The sequence below is a fragment of the Crinia signifera genome, chromosome 19, assembly GCF_055691185.1.
Source record: "Crinia signifera chromosome 19, ASM5569118v1, whole genome shotgun sequence".
NCBI lineage: Eukaryota > Metazoa > Chordata > Amphibia > Anura > Myobatrachidae > Crinia > Crinia signifera.
The window spans coordinates 63,471,669-63,493,707 of NC_139226.1; the positions used below are offsets into that span (position 1 = coordinate 63,471,669).

At 47.0% G+C, this 22,039-nt stretch overlaps 1 protein-coding gene and 1 long non-coding RNA gene across 2 annotated transcripts in view; one reads left to right on the top strand and one right to left on the bottom strand.

Moving 5' to 3' along the window:
* LOC146042612 (uncharacterized) overlaps positions 1 to 3,744 on the bottom strand; it is a 54,550-nt gene extending 50,806 nt beyond the window's left edge. The window contains exon 1 of the long non-coding RNA XR_014463943.1: positions 3,662 to 3,744. This is a non-coding gene — a long non-coding RNA (uncharacterized LOC146042612). The remainder of the gene's footprint in view (positions 1 to 3,661) is intronic.
* Positions 3,745 to 7,146: 3,402 nt separating this feature from the next.
* On the top strand, positions 7,147 to 14,731 carry LENG9 (leukocyte receptor cluster member 9). Its single transcript, XM_083162690.1, has 2 exons — positions 7,147 to 7,363; positions 13,146 to 14,731. Exon 2 carries the CDS (start codon positions 13,162 to 13,164, stop codon positions 14,473 to 14,475), a length of 1,314 nt encoding a protein of 437 aa, XP_083018816.1. The 5' UTR covers positions 7,147 to 7,363; positions 13,146 to 13,161; the 3' UTR covers positions 14,476 to 14,731.
* Positions 14,732 to 22,039: the final 7,308 nt, after the last annotated feature.

Sequence of the window (22,039 nt, forward strand, 5' to 3'; positions counted from 1 at the left end):
TTGTTTTGATATATAATGAACTTTTTGTTTTCATTGGGTCTATTATATTCACAGTGTTATGTGTAGGTGAAAATATCCGTGCATGACTAATCAATGATTTTAACAGGCAGACACAAAAACAGTTATGAGAGTTTTTATTAGATATAAACAGTGTATATATACAAAGTGGCAATTAAACCCTGAAACGTTGTGTTTTTGCATTCTTTTGCTAATATACTATTTTAGAAAAATCCAGATTGAGTGCTGCTGTTTGTTCCTACCTCGCTACATCTATTTGTTCTGGAAGGCACCAGGGTGTTTGACCACGTTGAGGGAGTGCCGGGCCGACACAGACACACATTATATATACTCCAGGGTTGCCGACTTTGGCCCTTATTCTGGTTGGTGCGGTCGAGCCGCATATGCGGCTCCGACCGCACCAGACGAATCCCCGCCCACCCTACGGATCGCCACGGCCGTCCGTACACGGACGGCTGGCGATCCGCATAAAAATGGTGGAGGCTACGCCTCCACCATGGTGGGAGCTGCCCCCTGCATTCGATGGTCGTCGACCATCGAAGGCAGGTCCGCACGCCGCGGCAGCTCCCGCAAGCTGAGACCACACGGACAATCGTCCGTGTGGTAGCTTGTATGGGGGCTGAAAGCTGACATCCGGCGACGTCAGCTTTCCGCCCCCATGAGTTGCGTCATGGCCTCATTACCATGCGTACGCCCCGCGTTTGCATGGGAACGCCCATGAAACGCGGGGCGTACACATAGGGAAATGAGGGCATGATGCCTCTCACGCCCCTATACGCCCCCTTTGCGGCGGACGAAATACGTCTGCGGCGAAGGGGTCTGCACATGCGCAGATTGACCTCTGCGCATGTGCAGTGTAAAAACATCGGCGGTACGGCCGCACGCGGGCCGTACCGCACGAACAAGAATAAGGGCCTTTGTTATTCTCCTCTCCGGGAGAAGCCCGGAGAGGAGAGTTGCAGCAGCCGCTCAGGGGGGCGGGGCTTAACCGTGACATCACTAAGCCCCGCCCCATGATGATAAAACAGTACATTTACGGACCTCCGTGGAGGGGGCGGGGCTAAAATTACGCGATTGTGACATTTTAGCTCTGCCCCCTCCTCTGAGACCCGCGGATTGCGGCATTTTAATGCCGCGATCCGGGGGACAGCAGGGGTGCCCCCTGAATCCGGGAGGGTTGCCCACCCTTCCGGGGGCCGGGAGGGGGGACCCGATTTTCGGGAGACTCCCGGAAATTCCGGGAGGGTCGGCAACCCTGATATACTCACATATATATATATATACACACAAAGTTTCTTAGGGCGGCACTCCAAGGAAATAATGCTGTAGTGGCTCACAACAAGCCTATATAGGTCCGGTGCCTTCCAATGGGAAGATGCGGGTACAGCTCCACAAACAACAGGAGAACGGAGCGGCGGCACTCAGACAGAAATAAAGACAGCAGGCGGTGTTTAAGAAACCAACCTTTTTATCAACAAACTCACCCTTTTACAACAAACTTGTTACACATATGAGTTACAATCTGGAAAAAAAAATACTTTGGGGGTAAGACACCATGGGGTCCTGGGGACACTAAAAGGGGTCCGACCACTTCACAAAGTGGGAAAGGAAGCAAGATATGGCTAGTTGCATAACATAGAGGACATTGATTGGGGTCATATTAGGTTCATGGCCACTTAGACCCCCAGTCCCAACTCCACCATGGGCCCATAAAGGGGTCTGGCCACTACACAAAGGGCCAGGGAAGCAACATATGGCAAAGTTGTATAACATAGAGGGGGTAGGGGACATTGACATGGTCCAGACTAGGTTCACAGCCACTAACACCCACAATCTCTACACTGCCGGAGTTGCATAATACAAAATGGGTTTAAGAAAAAAAAATTGTGGTCACCACAGACCGTTGTATGCCAGTCACACCATGGGTATGGCGAGTGGTTAAACTTAAAACAAAAGGGTGGCCTGACTGAGATAGCGGGAGCACGCAGGGAAGCTGAGCTCCGTACAAATCCTGTATGTCACGACCACCATGTCTGCCACCCATGCCTCCCACACTGGGGCACCATGATGCTGTGAACTCTGTCTGGGCCTTGCTGGACACGCTGCCTGGAGTGTACTGCACACACTTCCTGGTTCTGAAACCTGTCGCCTTCCCTGGCGGCGGCCATCTTGTTGGTTTCTCCAACCAGGCTGCACTAATTACCTTCAGCACAGGCGGAACTAGCGCTTTGTGGGCCCAGGTGCAAAAATATGGTTTGGGCCCCCCACTGAAAATGTGAACAGTGTGCACCAAATATGGGCTTCAGTGTGTGTGTATAAGGTTAGGGTTATAGGCTGCAGGGTGTGTGTTTGTGTGTATGGTTAGGGTTATAGGCTGCGCTGTGTGTGGTTAGGGTTATAGGCTACGGTTAGGGTTATAGGCTGCGGGGTGTGTGTGCCTGTGTGGTTAGGGTGATACGCTGCAGGGTGTGTGTGCCTGTGTGGTTAGGGTAATACGCTGGAGGGTGTGTGTGCCTGTGTTGTTAGGGTGATAGGCTCCAGGGTGTGTGTGCCTGTGTGGTTAGGGGGATACGCTGCAGGGTGTGTGCCTGTGTGGTTAGGGTGATAGGCTGCGGGGTGTGTGTGCCTGTGTGGTTAGGGTGATACGCTGCAGGGTGTGTGTGTGACTGTGTGGTTAGGGTGATACGCTGCGGGGTGCGTGTGCCTGTGTGGTTAGGGTGATACGCTGCAGGGTATGTGTGCCTGTGTGGTTAGGGTGATACGCTGCGGGGTGCGTGTGCCTGTGTGGTTAGGGTGATAGGCTGCGGGGGATGTGTGCCTGTGTTGTTAGGGTGATACGCTGCGGGGTGTGTGTGCCTGTGTGGGGATGCAGTTAATTTGCCGGCGGTCGGGATCCCGGCGGTCGGAATCCCGACACTGGAATCCCGACCGCCGAAATCCCGAAACGTTCTCCCTCCGTGGGTGTCCACGACACCCATAGAGGGAGAATAAAATAGCGTGCCGAGCGTAGCGAGGCACCGGGCCCGCTGCGTGGCGAGCGCAGCGAGCCCGCAAGGGGGGGCGATCCATGTCCCCCCCTTGTCGGGATTTCGGCGGTCGGGATTCCAGTGTCGGGATTCCGACCGCCGGGATCCCGACCGCCGGCAAATCGTATCGGATCCCCTGTGTGGTTAGGGTGATATGCTGCGGGGTGCGTGTGCCTGTGTGGTTAGGGTGATACGCTGCAGGGTGTGTGTGGTTAGGGTAATATGCTGCAGGGTGTGTGTGGTTAGGGTTATAGGCTGCAGGGTGTGTGTGGTTAGTTTTATAGGCTGCAGGGTGTGTATGGTTAGGCTGTGGAGGGGAGTGTATATATAGGTTTAGGCTGTGGGGTTAGGCTGCAGGTGGGTGGTGAATGGTTGGGCTGTGGGGCAGTGTAGAGAGAGGGTTAGGCACACTGGGGTGTGTATAATTCAGGTTAGGATTCAGGGGTGGGGGGGTGTATGGTTAGTTAGGCTGAGGGGGGAGGGTTTGTGCACGTTAATGTTTAGTTTATTTTTGTGCACCCTGCCATATTTTGCATTTATTTGTTTGTCCCCTTGTTCCCTATAATTTTAGATGTATTCAGTAGCGCCCTCCCTCCCACTAAAGTAACTTACAGTACCTCTACCATTGCTGCTTTTCCTCTAGCTAGGTCATGCTCCTCCTTGAGTCCTCCCGTGCGCTCAGCCTAGAGCAGACTGGAATTCACTTCCTGTCTGACTCTGAGACAGAGAGAAGCAACAGGCAGCCTTGCGATTGGCTGACTGTTGCTGTGGTTACCATTCCGTCCGGCTGCTAGCAGTCACCCGACGGAATGGATGCAGAGGTACAGGGCGCTGCTGCTGCCTCTGCATCCTTCTTGCACCTGTCGCCTGGCCGAATACTCCCCCGTCCTGCCCGGCCGCATACCCCCATCCTGCCCGGCCGCATACCCTGCCTGGCCGCATACCCCCCACCGCCCGCGGATGCACATAGCGCCGAACATTAAAAAAAAAAAAACTTCAACATGCCGGGCAGACGGTGGCACCGGGCCCCTTTAACCACTTGGGCCCCAGTGCACTGCACCGTCTGCACCGGCGGTAGTTCCGCCCCTGACCTTCAGCCAATTACAGGGCAGCACTCCTTTTAAATATTGACCAGCTGGGCCAAACAGGCAGTCAGTACAATGATGTCCTTTCCCTAGGCATCTGACTCCCACTCCTGCTGAAAGCGCTGCTGTCTGTCAGCTATCTCCAGACTGAATCCACTCCTGCTCGCCTGCTGTGAAGACCATCCACCTGCAGAACCCTGCTGCCGCTTCTACGGTCCGGACAAGGTTAGCCCCCCCAAAGGGGATCACCCTTTCCTCACCTGACGGTTACTTCCACTGCAACTCTCCCTGGTCACAGCTACTCAGGCCTGCTGCAATACTTCCCAGATTCATCCTATCAACCATCCAATCATCCAATCATCCAACCATCCGATCATTCAACCATTTTATCATCCAATCTTTCATTCAATCATTCAATCTTCAATTCAATCATCTCTTCAAGTAAATCCTTCAAATCAACTATTCAAGTTTACGTTTATTCTTCAAATCTACACTTCAAGTCATCTTCAGTTTTCAACCTCGTTATCCATCCACTACGAACTTTACAATAAGTTTTATATATCATTGACTCTGGTTATTTCATATCTTCAGTATTACCTTTGTGCCACAGTTCATCTTCTGTATCGCAGTATCTTTATTAAAACTGGTTTTCTTTTATCCAATTGCATCCCTCCCTTCTGTCGTCTATGCAAAAACCTTACATCAAGGCACCTAGCCTCCGTTACACTCCAGCTGGTGCTACTGCTAGTGTGACACTGTAATATTATCCTGCCTGCAGAGTTTTAGTCTTCCCTGCCCTGCTTGCTTCAACCCCCGGAGCCCTCCTGATTCCGCTGGACCGCTTGGTGCCCACCTGACCACTTTGGCTTGGACGTGTGGAGACTCCTGGCCTGCTTCCTCCTATCTCTGGTGCAGCTGAGACTGGGTGCCATCTTGGGTGTTCTATTTGGCGACTTGTGACTACTTCTGCTTCTCCACGATCTCTCCGGGTGTTGCAGCGGGCTGGCTGCGGACGCTGGTTGCTCCCTGTCACTGAGAGCGGTGTGAGCGGGGAGCATTCCCGATAAGGGCGCGCTGCCGCGGTCCGCGCAGGTGGTGTCTGCGCCGTCCGACCGCATGCTTCCTGGACTGTGGTCGCCTCAATACATCCTCCTAGCCCTACCATCTCGGACCTTCAGCAGATCCTTTGATTTTGGGACGCAGCAGGAAATAGGTAGGAAATAACATTGCACAGTGACTCCATACTACCGATCTGTACCTTTGGCAAAACAACTGGTGGCAGAGAATTGACACATCTGGTTTGGCTGTATCACCCCTGTTTGTTACCTCATCTGGTGCGTACACTGGACTGTTTCAACTGTGGTGAGCACCTTGTCTATCCTGATTGCGGTGGAGTGCTAGCCTCCGCCATTTCTATTGTGTTCATTGCTGCTACCTATAATCCATTGCACACTTTACACCGCCATGGCTTCTCCTATTCAACATATACTGGATGCAATTTCTGATTCCTCCGCCAGACTCCTATCCCTGTTGGATGGGGTGCTGGGAGGTAACCCATCCTCTCCACTTACTCCTGAGAATAGAAGTACAATGGATGTGGATGATTCTCCTGTACTCGGTGCCTTATTGACCCTCTCTGATCATACACCGGACTTAAGTTTGACCATGTGTGCCTCTGAGACCCTGAATACAATTGTGGACACCTATTGTACCATCTCTACATCTACTTTTAGTAGCATTGTTTCAAATCGATTACCATTATTGCTTTTCTTAGACATGATAAGACCCTGGTTACTGCATATTCCTAATTGCAATATCATGTGTATAAACTCTGGTCCCCCTTCTGTCTTTAATATATTTGCTACACTTTTCCAAGGAACCGAGAAGTGGCCTGATTGAGTTCTCCTGACATGATTTACCTATACTCGGTTACTCTGTTTATTTTTCCTTTACATATGGTTTTCCTTTACTGTTATACTTATCATATCCTGTATATTTTTCATATGTGTTGCAGTGCTATGTTTAGAGGAAATAGATTATATGTCTCCTCCTTCTTTAAGGTTTTGTTCTAATAGCCCTCAGTATATCCTGCCTTAGATATCCTCATGGAGGAGTTTTGCAGTTTGGTCCTTATACACATGGGGTCCAGGTCCACTACCCCAGTCATATCCTGATTATAATATCCAGTACAGTAGCTAAGGGGGGGGGGGGGGGGGGGGGGTTGGCTAGATTAGTAGAATTTAGAATAGATAGGCTGGGGTTTGGGATCCAAGTACGCCATAGTTGGGGGTGGGTTGTACAGGGTGGGGGGTTATAGGGGTGGTTTGTTTTGGGCTTTTTTTGGGGGGGGGGGGGCTCAGTTAGTTTTAGTTTTATATTTCCTGCATGACATGACCGGATACCTGTATGTGCAATGAGCTTTTCTCCCAGCATAATGTTTTTCTTTTCTATTTTCTGTTTCTTTTTTCCTGTGTGGGTATTATGTTGACAGACATTTTAATGTGACACAATATCTTGCATATATGTGCATTATATATCTGTTCTTCTCTATGGCCCAAATGGCGCCTTTGGGTCTAGGAAGATTACATATCCTGTAATGTAACACTTTTGCCTGAAACGTTCATTATATTTATATTTCCGTATAATATTTTACCGTCACTAATATTCTGATTATTTCTCATTGTATAAATACCATACATCTGTTGTCTTGTTATGTGAAATGACTGGTGTTCGTGTCGGATACACTCCTTGTTTATTTAGGGAATTTTGTTTCTTATAGCACACAATTTCAATAAAAAGTATTGAATTAAACTTAAAACAAAAGAAGGATAAAGTTCAAGAAATGCTAAATGGACAACCAAACCCAAACATTGACAGGTACCTCAGCTAGTTGTTAATAAAAATACAAAAATATAGTAGAACAATTAGCAGTTTTTCTGTACAGAAGGTTGTAAGGCCCTCTTGTGGTAGAATTGCATATAGCACCTATCCCAGAAGACCTTGCAGTTAAATCCTTTCTGTATACAGGATCTCCTCTATGATTCAGTTCAGAAGTCACGCACCATGAATAATACAATGGTTGTCATGTAACAACAACATGCAGTAAGCAGATGAGTCACACCTAATGACTTCATCTAAAGTACAATGTATCTACGTCTAGGTAGAAGAGGGTGTGGGGAAGAGACCACAGGAGGAAGCTGCACATAGTACTGACTCTAACAAGAATATCACAAGGTAAATTAGTGAACATTAGTCTTTACTCTAATTTAGCTACATTTATGAGTGACCACTGTGTTGTATATATTTCTAAAGTTGTACTTCAATAGCAAACACTGATCACGTTGTCTGTTGTGTGTCATGGGGCCAGTAGGAATTAAACTTCTGATATGCTAATCAGTCATTGAGCTGCTGTGGATCTACAAGTCCCACAAAGCACTGCCAGAGATGTGGGTTTTGTAATTTAGTGTGTACATAATTGAGTAACTTATATTTGTGCAGCTGAATGGTCATTTTTAGTTTATTAAGTTAATGTTTTCATGCCAGACTGATATAATAGTTTTCCTAAGTATCTGTACTGAAAATATTCTCATTCGGAAATGTACTCACTTTGTTCTGTTCTATACCAGTTCTATACTCAACATGAATGTTATACATTCTTTATGTCAGATTGTTATTGAAAGTGTAGTTTGTGAAATTGTTACAATATAGCTTTGTTACACTGTAACATTATTGTAGGGTTGCTGACTCTCGCTTTTTCATTCCTCCTCCCGGTCTCATGAAAACTACCCGCATCTTCCACAGCGTCCCATGTGGCTGTCTCCTCTTGGAGGGGCAGCCAGCATATTGGCAAGTATGCCTGCAACTCGAGAAAGACCTTACACCAGGCATTCCCAACCACGGTCCTCAAGGCACACCAACAGTGCAGGTTTTGTAGATATCCAGGCTTGAGCACAGGTGACTTAATTAGTATCTGAGGGATTCTGATTAAACCATCTGTGCTGAAGCCTGGACATCACTAAAACCTGCACTGTTGGTGTGCCTTGAGGACCGTGGTTGGGAATGCCTGCCTTACACAGACTAAAAAAAAACATATACTACTGCAACTTGTCAGAAGCTCAAGTCACATCCAATTTCCCTTGAACTCCCCCCGCAGCTGTGTTAAGGTGGCCCTGACCGGTTAATATCCAGCATGCTGGCTATTAATCGCTAGGAAAAAGCACTGTGCGGGACCGTGCATCGTTATGCATGGAGCAATGTAGAGGCATTTTCTAAGTGATTTGGGTGCCCATTTATCATGATCGCATTTACAATGTGATCCTGGGCGGTAATATTCCGCCCAGTTCCATCATATCGGGGGAATGTATAATTTTTAAGGGCGCAGGGACAGGGTTCCGATAGGAGCCCGTCCCTGCGAAGCCCTTGCCCGGAAGCCGGGAGCTGACCCCCGCCGACCCCTCTTACCGCACTGCCCGAGCAGGGCAGTGCGAAGTTTAGCCATAGGCTACAATGGCGATAGCCCAGGGGTGCGATGCCGGGCTGCCCGATGTTGATAGAAACCTATGGGGGATGCGGCCGGTGGCGCTGCAGGGAGGATCGCAGCCTGCTGCGGTTCCCTTTTAATAAATTTGGGGGATACTAAATATTTGCGGTGAACCCCTGAAAATGCAAATATTGCTTGATAAATGCGGCCCCTAGTGAGAACGCATAGAAATGCCCCTACATCGCTACGTGCAGGGGCTGGCTGTCAATTTTTAGCCTGGGGGGCAAGTCCAGAGCACTGGCCTTATAAGTAAGGCTGGTTTCACACACTCCGGCTCCTGCCGGACGGTGAAATCCCGTACGGCCAGGGAGCCGTGCCGCACACACTAGTTTATAATGGAAGGGATGGCCACAGCCCGGCAGCCGTCCCTTCCAGTGGTGGGATCCGGCTGCAGCCGTGCGGCCGGGCCGTGGCCGTCCCATGTGAATGGACACAATAGTGTCCATTCACAACTAATGTGTGCGGCACGGCTCCCTGGCCGTGCGGGATTTCACCGTCCGGCAGGAGCCGGAGTGTGTGAAACCAGCCTTACGGTCATGGCTGTGATATCATATCGGTCATGGCTGTGATATCAGCTCTGGCCCCAATCCCACTGTTTCTATAGCAGCAGCAGAGTAAGTCCTGGGCTACGCACAGACTTCACACATTCAATGGTAAATGGATTTGCAGATAATGACAGGCCTGTGAAATTTTCACAGGCTTATCACACATTTTACTCTGGCAGTACACCATAATGCCCATTACACGTTATGCCACACTCATGATGTCCATTACACATTATGCCACACACTGCGATGCACATTAGATGTTATGCCACACCGTGATGTCCATCACACATTATGCCAGACATGTGATGCCCATTACATGTTACGCCACACACCGTGATGCCCATTACATGTTAAGCTAGGGCTCAACTAATGAAGCAGCCTGTATAAAAGTATAAAAGCCAGGCAAACAAAAATTAAGGACAGTGCGCATTGAAGGCGCATGCCAAAAATTTACACCATATTGCCTATTACAAGTCATACACCCATTCCATATTATACAACACGCCATAATGTCCATTACTTTTTATGCCACACCCTGTAATGCCCTTTACACGTTGCACCAAACACCGTAATGCCCATTACACATTATACCACACACCGTAATACCCATGACACGGTATACTAAACACTGTAATGCCCATTACACATTATGCCACACTGTAATGCCCATTACACATTATGCCACACTGTAATGCCCATTACATATAAAACCACACGCCGTAATGCCTATTACATTTTATGTCACATAAGTGCCGCTTACCTACATGCTCGTTGCCACAGGCTTCTTGTTTGATGCCAGGGGTTGCATGCTATAATGTCTGGAGTTGCATCATGGGATGCCACCAAGTCTCCTCTCCCTCTTGCTGAGCTGCCAGCTCCTGGGGCCATCTGGGTGCAAGTGAGGACACAGAATGACAGTCTCCTTTGAATCCATCCCCTTTCACTGGAGTCCTGGGGCAGGGCTAGGGCACATGGTGGGGGGCAGTGTGACTGTCATTGGCTGCTCTGGAGTCCTGGCCTGGGGTAGCGGTGCCTCTGTCTGGTCAAGTCGCTGGGGCCAGGGCACACGGTAGGGGGGTGCAGGATTTAACTGCACCAGTGCCACTACTTCCTCTCACCTGCGGCCGTCGCTTAACACAGCGCCGCTGGAGGGGAGGGCACATGACACACGCTGCCTCTCCTCCTCATAGCGTGTGCTGCAGTAGCGGGACAAAGACAGTATCAATGTCATAGTGAACAAGCGGGCAGGCGGGTGGGTGGAAATGGAAGCTGTGGCTGCCAGGCACAGACTTCCCAAACGGGCGGACACATTGCATAGTTCGGGTCAGGGACAGCCACAGTAAATACACTGGATCACCAGGGTCCTTTTTAGCATTTGAGGCGGCCTGCGGCACTAACTGATGAAGTGGCCCGAGGGGCATATGGCACCCGGCCCAGCCTGCCTCTGGCTACGTGTGTAGGCCCCATTACTCTCTCTGCACATAGTTATTTATTTATTAACAGTTTATACCACACACCGTAATACCCATGACACGGTATACTAAACACTGTAATGCCCATTACACATTATGCCACACTGTAATGCCCATTACACATTATGCCACACTGTAATGCCCATTACATATAAAACCACACGCCGTAATGCCTATTACATTTTATGTCACATAAGTGCCGCTTACCTACATGCTTGTTGCCACAGGCTTCTTGTTTGATGCCAGGGGTTGTATGCTATAATGTCTGGAGTTGCATCATGGGATGCCACCAAGTCTCCTCTCCCTCTTGCTGAGCTGCCAGCTCCTGGGGCCATCTGGGTGCAAGTGAGGACACAGAATGACAGTCTCCTTTGAATCCATCCCCTTTCACTGGAGTCCTGGGGCAGGGCTAGGGCACATGGTGGGGGGCAGTGTGACTGTCATTGGCTGCTCTGGAGTCCTGGCCTGGGGTAGCGGTGCCTCTGTCTGGTCAAGTCGCTGGGGCCAGGGCACACGGTAGGGGGGTGCAGGATTTAACTGCACCAGTGCCACTACTTCCTCTCACCTGCGGCCGTCGCTTAACACAGCGCCGCTGGAGGGGAGGGCACATGACACACGCTGCCTCTCCTCCTCATAGCGTGTGCTGCAGTAGCGGGACAAAGACAGTATCAATGTCATAGTGAACAAGCGGGCAGGCGGGTGGGTGGAAATGGAAGCTGTGGCTGCCAGGCACAGACTTCCCAAACGGGCGGACACATTGCATAGTTCGGGTCAGGGACAGCCACAGTAAATACACTGGATCACCAGGGTCCTTTTTAGCATTTGAGGCGGCCTGCGGCACTAACTGATGAAGTGGCCCGAGGGGCATATGGCACCCGGCCCAGCCTGCCTCTGGCTACGTGTGTAGGCCCCATTACTCTCTCTGCACATAGTTATTTATTTATTAACAGTTTCTTATATAGCGCAGCATATTCCGTTGCGCTTTACAAAGGAGACAGTGATACAACAAACAGGGTATTTACAGACAGTCAAAATGTAGGAGGGTTTTGCTGTTACATCTGCCACACCTGCAGTGCACATGGTTTTGCCCATTTTGAGAGAAAAAAATCGTCCTGCGACGATTTTAATGTATTCTCCCATTTGGAAAACTATCTACTAGATAACATTTCTACATTTACAGTGTCCCTGCCATTTCTGTCCTTAGTGGTTATATGTGACGTTAGATATTAGTAGATATTTTTATAGCTTTTTTCTTTTGGACGGTTAAGAAATGATGTGCCTGTGTATATATAGATAATCTAAAAAAAAAACTAAAAACGTATTATTATTACTAATTATTTAAAGTGGTCATTTCATTCTGCAACCCATTTCCAAGCACAAAATCATTCAATTGCCAATTCTGTGTAGCACAGAGGTTCCCAAACGCGGTCCTCAAGGCACCCCAACGGTCCAGGTTTTAGGTATATCCATGACTCAGCACAGATGATTAAATCAGACTGACTGAGTTACTAATTAAGTCACCTGTGGCCAAGCATGGATATACTTCATACCTGGACCGTTGGGGTGCCTTGAGGACCGCGAGTGGAAACCTATGGTGTAGCAGTAACACATTTTGCATGAGTGCTGTGCACTTATATATGTAAATTTTGCAAATGATTTGGCCCAAAAACCAGAAAACATGCCATATACACAACATTTGTGTGCACATCAGACTTCCTCCCTCCCTAATAGTTGTTCATGCAGATATTTATGTAAGTAATTTGTACAGAAAGAAGACCAATTGGCTGACTAAGCACAGAGGTGACATAAATCACTGAAGGGTTCTGTGATGCTGTCAGTTTAAAAAGCCTGTTGTTAGTTGCTGTGAGATCTGATGAGGAAGGGCTTAGCCAATAGGGATAAAAGGGGAGGAGTGGGCAGTCTTGGAGAGGACAGGAAGTGGTGTGAGCAGCCTCTTTGTGAAGTGTTTCCCCTCCCTCCCATCCCTATTTTTTATGTTCGGCGGCGGTAAAGAACGGTCACTTGTTTATATGTAGTAGTTATGTAGATAGTGGGGGCACTCTCCTAACATTGATATGTCATAAGCCCATCCTCCTGGACGGGAGATGGGTTACACCACCTGCACGGGTGGGTTGCTGAGGGAGAGTTGATCACCAGTGGTTTGTGGATTGTGTGTGGTGATGTTACCCCTGATCGTTCTTTAGTGCCGCAACCATCTATAGTCAGATAAAGTTGTCAATCAATACATTTGACATTAATTTTGAAATGCCAGTGCTTGTGTCCATGTCTTACTTTTTAGTGTTAAGTATTAAAATGTTAAGTTTATTAAAGTGTATGCATAAGGATACCTGATGTTGATTTTCTCTATTGTGTCTATGAAACCCTATGTATGCTCTCTTGTATGTTCTAGTTGTTACATAATGCTCCCTTTATTTTCATGTTCTGTATTTATACAGGGACCACAGCCAAGAAATGGCCTGTAGCAAAATTACAGTTGACACCAAAGAGGAACCTATTGAGGAAGACAATGAAGCAGACATGGATGAAGAGGTCTCATGTAATGAGAAAGGTGCAACGATAGACCACATAGGAGGAGAATCTGAGAGCACAATATGTCAATTTTTTCTTCATGGACGCTGCAGATTTGGGGACAAATGCAGGTATACCCACACAGGTTTACCTGAACAACTGCCATTAAACAAGGATAAAACAGGCAAAGTTAAACATGTACCTGAACCAAAGGGTAAAAAGCCTCCAATGAAAACAGCCACTGATGTCATTTCCAGACTTCAGTGGGATTCAAACTTGCCAAAGGAAAGTTTTACAGTTGGTTACCTCGATAGGTTTTTGGGTACAATTGAAAAACCATTTTCCTCCTTTTGTTGGGAAGATTTGGCTTCAGTAGGAGTAGATGTCCTTGCCATACCAAAACATCGTATTCAGTACTTTAAATATCATGATTTGGTGGTGTGGGACAAGGCTAGCCGCACAGACAATGTCTTTGGTTCATCAGGAAGTGGTCTGACAATCCTAGATATAATCCAACAGTACGAGACATTGATGCAAACAGAAAGGGAGAAGCCTGAAGCCAGCTGTGAACAGACACGTTCAGAGACGTTGGTAAATGAAGATGAAGAGGATCAGGATAATAACTTTAGTAATTATTTGAAAGAGGAAGAAACTAAAAAATTGAGGCCTACACACTTTATAGCAGTCCGTATTAGCAGTGAAGAGATTAGGCACTCCGTGAAAGAAATACAAAATGTTCTCCAGAAACATAACCCAGCTATGTCAGAATATTGTACCCCTGTGCCAGAACTTCACATAACATTGTGTCTTTTGCATTTGGAGTCTTCAGATGACATGGAAAGCGCTCACACAGTCCTTCAAGAAGTAAAGAATGAAGTCCAACGTATTCTTCCCCCCAGTGTCATCTTAAGCTTTGCTGGACTGAGAGATTTTCATTCACGCGTGCTCTATTTGGAACCCTTGCCTATACCAGGGTTAGGGAGCTTTGTTCGCACACTGAGTCAAAGCTTTCGCAGCAAAGGTTTGATAGTAATAGATCCACCACAGTCCAACAGCTTCCATTTGACTGTAGCAAAAGTCCCGAGGCATGTAGCGGGTAAAAACACCAGCCTTCTGTTCTTACCAGAGTTGTACAATAATATCCACATTGAACAGTTTGGGGTGCAAGCAGTTGATAGCCTTAGCTTCTGTTATGCTGGGAGTTCAAGACGTACTGATGGATTCTATACAACGCTTCTAGAATTACCTCTGTACTAATTCATTAGAATATGACTACACTAATGCAGCCAAGATAATTGGGAAATATTCATGGAAACAAAAGTACAAGTAATTGGAAAAGAGGCCTTTCCTAAATAATCTAATCTAACCGATTGCAATGATTTACCTATGCAACAATACATTAATATACTGTATGTTTGTAATTTATAGGTTATCTCTTTAGTGCGTGATTTTGTAAGAAACTAATACAGAGAAGATCTGTGAAAGGATTATTAAATAAATATAATGAAAATTCCAGGCACTGTATTTATTATCTAGCCATTTAAGTGTTCGAAGTCCAGCGAGCAGGTTAACACTGCCCCACTGAACGCAAGCCCCCCCACACTCCCTCACCCCTGTGCATGGCTGCAAACGCGTACATAGCTGTAGACACGGGGTGGGGGGGGGGGGGGGGGAATCATTCACCATTGGGCCTTCCTTACAACGGCTGAGGGACTCCCAGAAAATGGTGGCATCACGCCTTCACAGCACAGCAAAGGAGTCTGAATCAGGCCCCTTATTTAATTTGCATTTTTTTTGTATAGTAGGCAGCAGCATGATGATACAGTGACATATTATACTATACCTATGTAGGAACTTTTAGATACATTTATATGACACGAAGCCTGGGTACACACTAGGACAATGTTAGGACCATTTGCCACAAATAGTTTACATTGTATGGAATGTACCATGATTGCTTTTTCCCGTGGGTCGTTAACAATGTATTCTGGTTGGCCAAGCTGCAACCAGACAGGGGCATAACTCCCAGAGACAATGGAGACTCCTGCCTCAGGCTCCGAGCCCTAAAGGGGCACCTGCTGGTTCACAGTGGGATATAAGTGTGACTGTCGCTCTTCCGTTACAGCTTTGTTGAGCATTCACTGCTGATACAGTTAATCATTTCTGTCCCAGAAGTCCTGCTAACACCTGCAATAGGAAACAGGACAGCTCCTGCCTGGTACTGCTAAGCAGCAAGCAACGGTGCACCCTCCGCTGCTGCTGGACTGTGAGATGGGATCGTGTGGTGAACACAAATTCATGCTGCACCCATTGTCAAACCTTTTTTAAGGGGAGGATGCACCAAATTTCAACTTGTGTCTTGGCAACTGGTATGAACCAGAAGTCATTGTTAACGATGCCTTTTTGCTAAATGCAGCATGACATGTTAGATTGCGCCTTAGTACCTCGTAAAGTGTGTATAGGAGGCATATGATGGCCCACCAGCTGTGATCACATCGCTCTGATATTTACACATCCTTACTGTAGAATCCATTCTCCACATTGTAAGAATAATATGGATCTCTGGGGCAGATTTATTAAGCTTGGTGAAGTGATATTGGGGAGCATTTATCATGATCGCATTTACAATGCGATCTGGGCAGAATATTACCGCCCAGGATCGCATTGTAAAAATGCGATCATATCGGGGCAATGTATCAAGTTTAATCCAATAGGAGCCCGTCCCTGCGAAGCCCTAACCCGGAGAGTCAGCGCATGCGCGGTTATGCGCTGACCCCCGCCGACCCCTCTTACTGCACTGCCCTGTTCGGGCAGTGCGATGTGTAACCATAGGCTACAATGGGCTATCGCCATATCAGAATGGCGATAGCCCAGGTGTGCGAAGCCGGGCTGCCCGATGTTGATACATCGGGCAGCTTCGCATCACCCATAGAAACCTATGGGGGATGCGGCCGGCGGCGCTGCAGGGAGGATCGCAGCAGGGATCGGAGATCAAAGGTCCCCCTTTGATACATTTAGGAGATGCTTAATATTTGCGGCTAAACCCCGAAAACGTGTGTTTTCGGGAATTTAGCCGCAAATATGGTTTGATAAATGGGCCCCAAAGTGTCTTGTTTTTATCACTTGCCAATCAGCTCCTATCTGTTATTTTTCAAACCAAGCCTGTAACTTCATAGTTAGGAGCTGATTGGCCAGTGATAAAAAAACAGACACGTTATCACTTCACCAAGCTTAATAAACCTACCCCTCTGTTCACTAATGTGAACTTTTCCATGACTCCTCAGTTGCTGGGATAATAGTTATCATACTTGGGGGTCCATTTATTAAAAATTATTTTTACTAAAATAATGTGAAAAAGGGAGTTTTATGGATTTCTCCCTGTCTTTTCCACTCACCCACCCGCGGTAGCATTGATGCTTGCACACATAACACCCGTGGTAGCAGCACCGCTTCCTCACATAGCGCCTTATTCTAGTTCACTCTTAGAGGCAAATTCCTTCTTAGCTGGACAAAACCATGTGCACTGCAGGGGGGCAGATATAACATGTGCAGAGAGATTTAGCTTTGGGTGAGTTATTTTGTGTCTGTGCAGGGAAAATAGTGTCTGCTTTATTTTTACACTGCAATATAGATCTCACTTTGAAGAAAAACCCCACCCAAATCTAATTCTCTCTGCACATGTTACATCTACCCCAACTACAGTGCACATGGATTTGTCCAGCTAAGAAGGAATTTGCCTCTAAGAATGAACTAGAATAAGGCCCATAACGCCTGTGGTAGCATCACTGCTTACACTCTGCCTTATTCTAGTTCACTCTTTCTGACAAAATCCTTCTTAGATGGACAAATCCATGTGCACTGCAGGTGGGGTAGATGTAACATGTGCAGAGAGAATAAGGCCCATAGTGCCCACAGTAGCAGTGCCGCTCGCACACATAACACCTGTGAAAGAAGTGCCACTCACACACAATGCCCATGGTAGCAGCGACGCTCACTCATATAACGCCCATGGTAGCAGCGCCGCTTGCACACATAACACCTGCAGTAGCTGTGCCCGCTCTCACATAACGCCCACAGTAGAAGCGCATTGTCAAAAACTGTCCGAAGCTGTCACAGTGGGCTGAGCGGACCCTCGGACAGCGCTGGCACACTGCAGTAAGACGATTATTTTATGCTTGTCTGCTGCAGCATTACAATCTGCAGATCCTGTGGGCCTATTTCATACCTCCCAACTGTCCCGATATTCAGGGACGTTCCCGCGTCCCGACCGGGGCCGCCATTGTCCCGCGGTGGGGGGAACAGTTGGGAGCCCCCCAGCCTGCCAAGACTAGACGCTATGCGCATGCGCACAGCATCTATTCAGCGAAAACGGGCGTGGCCGGAGGATGCGTCACCCCGCGAGGCAACGCCCCCTTTTCGGGAGCGCGCGCAAGTCCTGACCTCCCAACTACTGAAGTTGGGAGGTATGCTATTTGGATAGTTGGGCCTGGAGCTACAGCTCCATCAGCCCCTGTTAATCCGACCCTGCCGGTGTCTGGATCAAATGCATTATATACGTAGTATGCAGTCCTCAGTGGCAAATGCAGGATTTTTAGAGGGGGTTTTCCAAATGTAATCCACAATCTCCCTCTCTGTAGCACATTGGAGTAAGTACGGGACTCTGAGGGAGCGGTAACAGCCCTGAAAATGTATCTTTTTATACACTGCATGGAATGTGGGGTAGATTTATGAAGCAGTGATAAGGGAGGAGAAGTGATAAAGAGCCTGGTACTTGATCACTGGCCAATCAGCTTCTGACAGTTAAGTTACAGGCTGGGTTTAAATAGGAGCTGATTGACTGGTGATAAATTACCAGGCACTGTGGGGCAGATTTATTAAGCTCAGTGAAGTGATAAAGTGTCTGGTTTTTATCACTGGCCAATCAGCTCCTACCTGTCATTTTTCAAACCTAGCCTGTAGCTTCACAGCTAGGAGCTGATTGGCCGGTGATAAAAACCAGACAATTTATCACATCACCGAGCTTAATAAATCTGCCCCTCAATCACCCTCAATCACTTCTCCTCCCTTATCACTGCTTCATAAATCTACCCCATAGTATTAATATTTAACAGTATATATATATATATATATATATATATATATATATATATATATATGGCCTTACTCATGACCGCCTCATTCAATATATGTCGATAAAGGCTACCAATCAAAACAAACTACCCTTAAAACATATCACAGAGTACTGTAAGCACAATGATACACAGCCAACAGCACACACATTGACTTACTTATCCAATCATTTGTAAATGTCACAGCCGCGCTCCATGCTGCAGCCACGAGCAGGCACATCCATAACGGCGTGCATTCCACTGCGGCGGAAGTAGCTCTATCCTGCGTGTCACCCAGGATCCAGAGCTTCCGCTCTACATCAGCTGACCTGCGTTCCACCCATTACAACAGGTGAAGCGCACGGCCATGTTTTCAATAATCCAGCGCTATAGCTCTGTGTACATTCAGCCCACAGCACAATGCAATCATATTATGTTTATTTATTTCAATCCCATTACCAGGGTAATCTGGGTCCCTTCTCATATTCAACACATGCCATCACAGTTATATTAAAAACATCACAATATTACAGACTTATAACAAACACACATATAACATGAAATAATCGATGTTCACAGCAACACACCATCGCATCAATAACATAAACACAGTGCGGGTCTCCAAATCTCAACATTAATCACCCTATGTTGCATATAGAATCATAACAATCCAGGCAGAAAAAAATCCAAAAAAGCATGGAAAACCAAAAAAAGTTGTGAAAAACCAGAAAAAATCTGGGGATTTCAAAAAATATCATCTCATTTTGACATAGAGCCTACTGCAGGAAGATACCAAGATGGTTATACTCATTAAGCCCTTTTGGGGCCACAGTGTCCAAATCATGTATCCATCGACACTCTCTTTTCAACAAGATTAAGTCCCTGTCACCACCCCGGCGTAGCGGCGGAACCCAATCAATGATCATGTATTTTAACATTGACATTTGATGTCCCTTTTGCACAAAATGTGCAGCCACTGGCTTGTCGGTATTGCCCCTTTCGTATGCCAGACGTATATCGGAACGATGCTGCGTCATTCTCTCACGAAAGGTCCTTCTTGTCTTTCCGACATAAACCAGGCTGCACGGGCATTGAAGGATGTATATCACAAAATCAAGTTGGCAATGCAGTTTATGCCGTAGGTAAATCCTCCTCCCTGTTTGGGGGTGTGGGAAGGAGCCACCCATCATCAATGACCGACACGTCGTGCAACCGAGGCATCGATAGCACCCATCTTTTCGTGCCAGCCAGGTCTTACTGCTGCCATCTTTGAGATCATCTGAATTGGCATTGGTACGGTAGAGCAGATCTTTCAAATTTGAACCTCTTCTTATGCCCAACAGGGGCGGTCCACTTCGGGCCTTACTGACGTCTGGGTCAGTTTTTACAATCTCCCATTTTTTCTTACTAGCATGCTGTACCGACCGCAGTTTTGTGTCACACTTCACACTGAAGAGCAGCCTGTCTGTATTTTTCTGTTTTTCCCTTACTGTCTCCATTTTGAACAGAGACTGTGCCCTGGTGAGGCTTTTATTGATTGATTTAGTGCCATAACCCCGCTCACGGAATCTTTGTTTTGTCTCCTCTATCTGAACAGCTGCCAGGTCCTCCTCAGAGTTGTTACGCAGCACTCGCATAAACTGCGAGACTGGCAAGCTGTTCTTGAGGGCATCAGGGTGGTGACTCGTTGCGGACAGCAACGTATTTCTGTCTGTTGTTTTTCTGAACAGGGTATGGGCAAGTTTCCTGTCTTTTTTGAATATCAACACATCCAGAAAACTCATTTGTTGAAAATCAATCGCCGCAGTGAATTTCACCGGGGTGTTCAGGGAATTTAGGCTCTCTACCATTGAAAAAAATGACTGTTCACTGCTTTGCCAAACAATAAAAATATCGTCAATAAATCTCCGGTAGTACCAGATATGGGACCCGAACACTGGCACAATGTGGTTCCGCTCATATTCATCCATGTAAATATTCGCGTACCCCGGTGCCAGGTTCGAGCCCATAGCCATCCCGGACAGCTGGAAAAAGAAATCTTTGTCATACATGAAATGTTTTTTTTCTAAAACAATCTTTAACAAAGACAGTACAAATTCTATCGGCGGTCCTGAGTATGGACCCTTACATAGACATTTTCTCACCGCCTCCACACCGTCACCATGTGGGATGACGGTGTAGAGGGAGCTAACGTCCATAGTCGCCAAGAAACATTCATCTGGTATCTCTCCCAGGGCCTTTAGACCCTCCAGAAAGTGACCAGTGTCACGCACATAGCTGTCAATCCTGGTGACACAATCTTGTAGATAAAAATCCACTAAACGTGCCAGCGGTTGTAGCACCGAGTCACGGGCCGAAATTATTGGCCTACCCGGCGGCTCGCTACAGGACTTATGGACCTTGGGCAGTGTATAGAGGATGGGACAGACCGGGTGTTCTACAGATAAAAAACCTGCCAGCACCTCATCTATCCATCCACTGCCCAAGGCCATTGAAATTAACTTGTCCACTTCTTTTTTAACCCTTAACATGGGATTGTATGACAGCTTCTCATACGTGACACTGTCACTCAACTGCCTTCGGATCTCTCTGTCATAATTAGTCAAATCTTGGAGGACCACAGCCCCTCCTTTATCCGCCTTCCTTATAACAATGCTGTAATCAGATCTCAATGTCCTCAAAGCCTCTCTTTCAGCTTTAGTCAAGTTGTCAAATGGTATTTTATCGGCACTAGATATTACATCCTCATTGACCAGTCTAAAAAATGCTTTGATATTAGGATTATTTGACAGGGGATCAAAAGTACTGGGATTTTTAAATTTTACCACCTCCTCCTTCACAGATACACTATTGATTCTATCCCTGTCCTTATCCTTTGAAAAATACTCATTAAGCCTCAGCTTTCTGCCCATTTTGTAGTGGTCTACTGACCAATTGAAATTATCAAATTTACATGTGGGCACAAAGCTGAGACCTTTTGAGAGTAATGATGTTTCCGCACTGGTCAACTGGTGGTTTGATAAGTTGAATATCAACTCCTGCTTCCCTTTTTCCCTCCCCTTTGGGTGCCTTTTTTGGCGGCCCCTCCTCGGGTGCGGTCTACCTTTCCTGGATCTAACTTCTGAGCTCTGGTCTCTACCCCTAAAAAAGCACCTATAGGTGGTCTAGATCCAGAGGCCTCAGAGTCAGAGGCAGAATTAGAGGTAGCAGAGTCAAAATTATATTCCCTTTGAAACCTCCTCTGGCGAAACCTAACTGGGCCTCTTCTTTGCTCTCCGTCACCGGATAGCCACTTGTACACGGTGTGATTTTTGTAATCTTGCTCGACTATGTCGAGCTTTTTCCTCTTAAAGAGGACAAGTTCCGCTTGATATTTTTCAATTTGTGAGCCCAGTTTGGTAAGCCAAGATTCAGTCTTATCTAAAATTAGTACAGGTGTGTGTTCAGCATCAAACTTTGCAATTTCCTCCCTGACTTTACCTAACTCAGTGCCTACCTCCTCAATAACGAGGAGTAGCAAGTCTAGGGAGCACTTGTTTAAAATGCTACACCACCTACTACAGAAATTGGGGTTCCTACGACCTATAGTCGGGATATTTGAAATTCTAAACCCCCTAGGGATACGTTTTCAAATATTCTGTCAAAAATTGACCGTGTAGCATTAACTCAACCTCTTTTCTTTTAAGTCTGTTTAGTTTATTATAGACTTCACT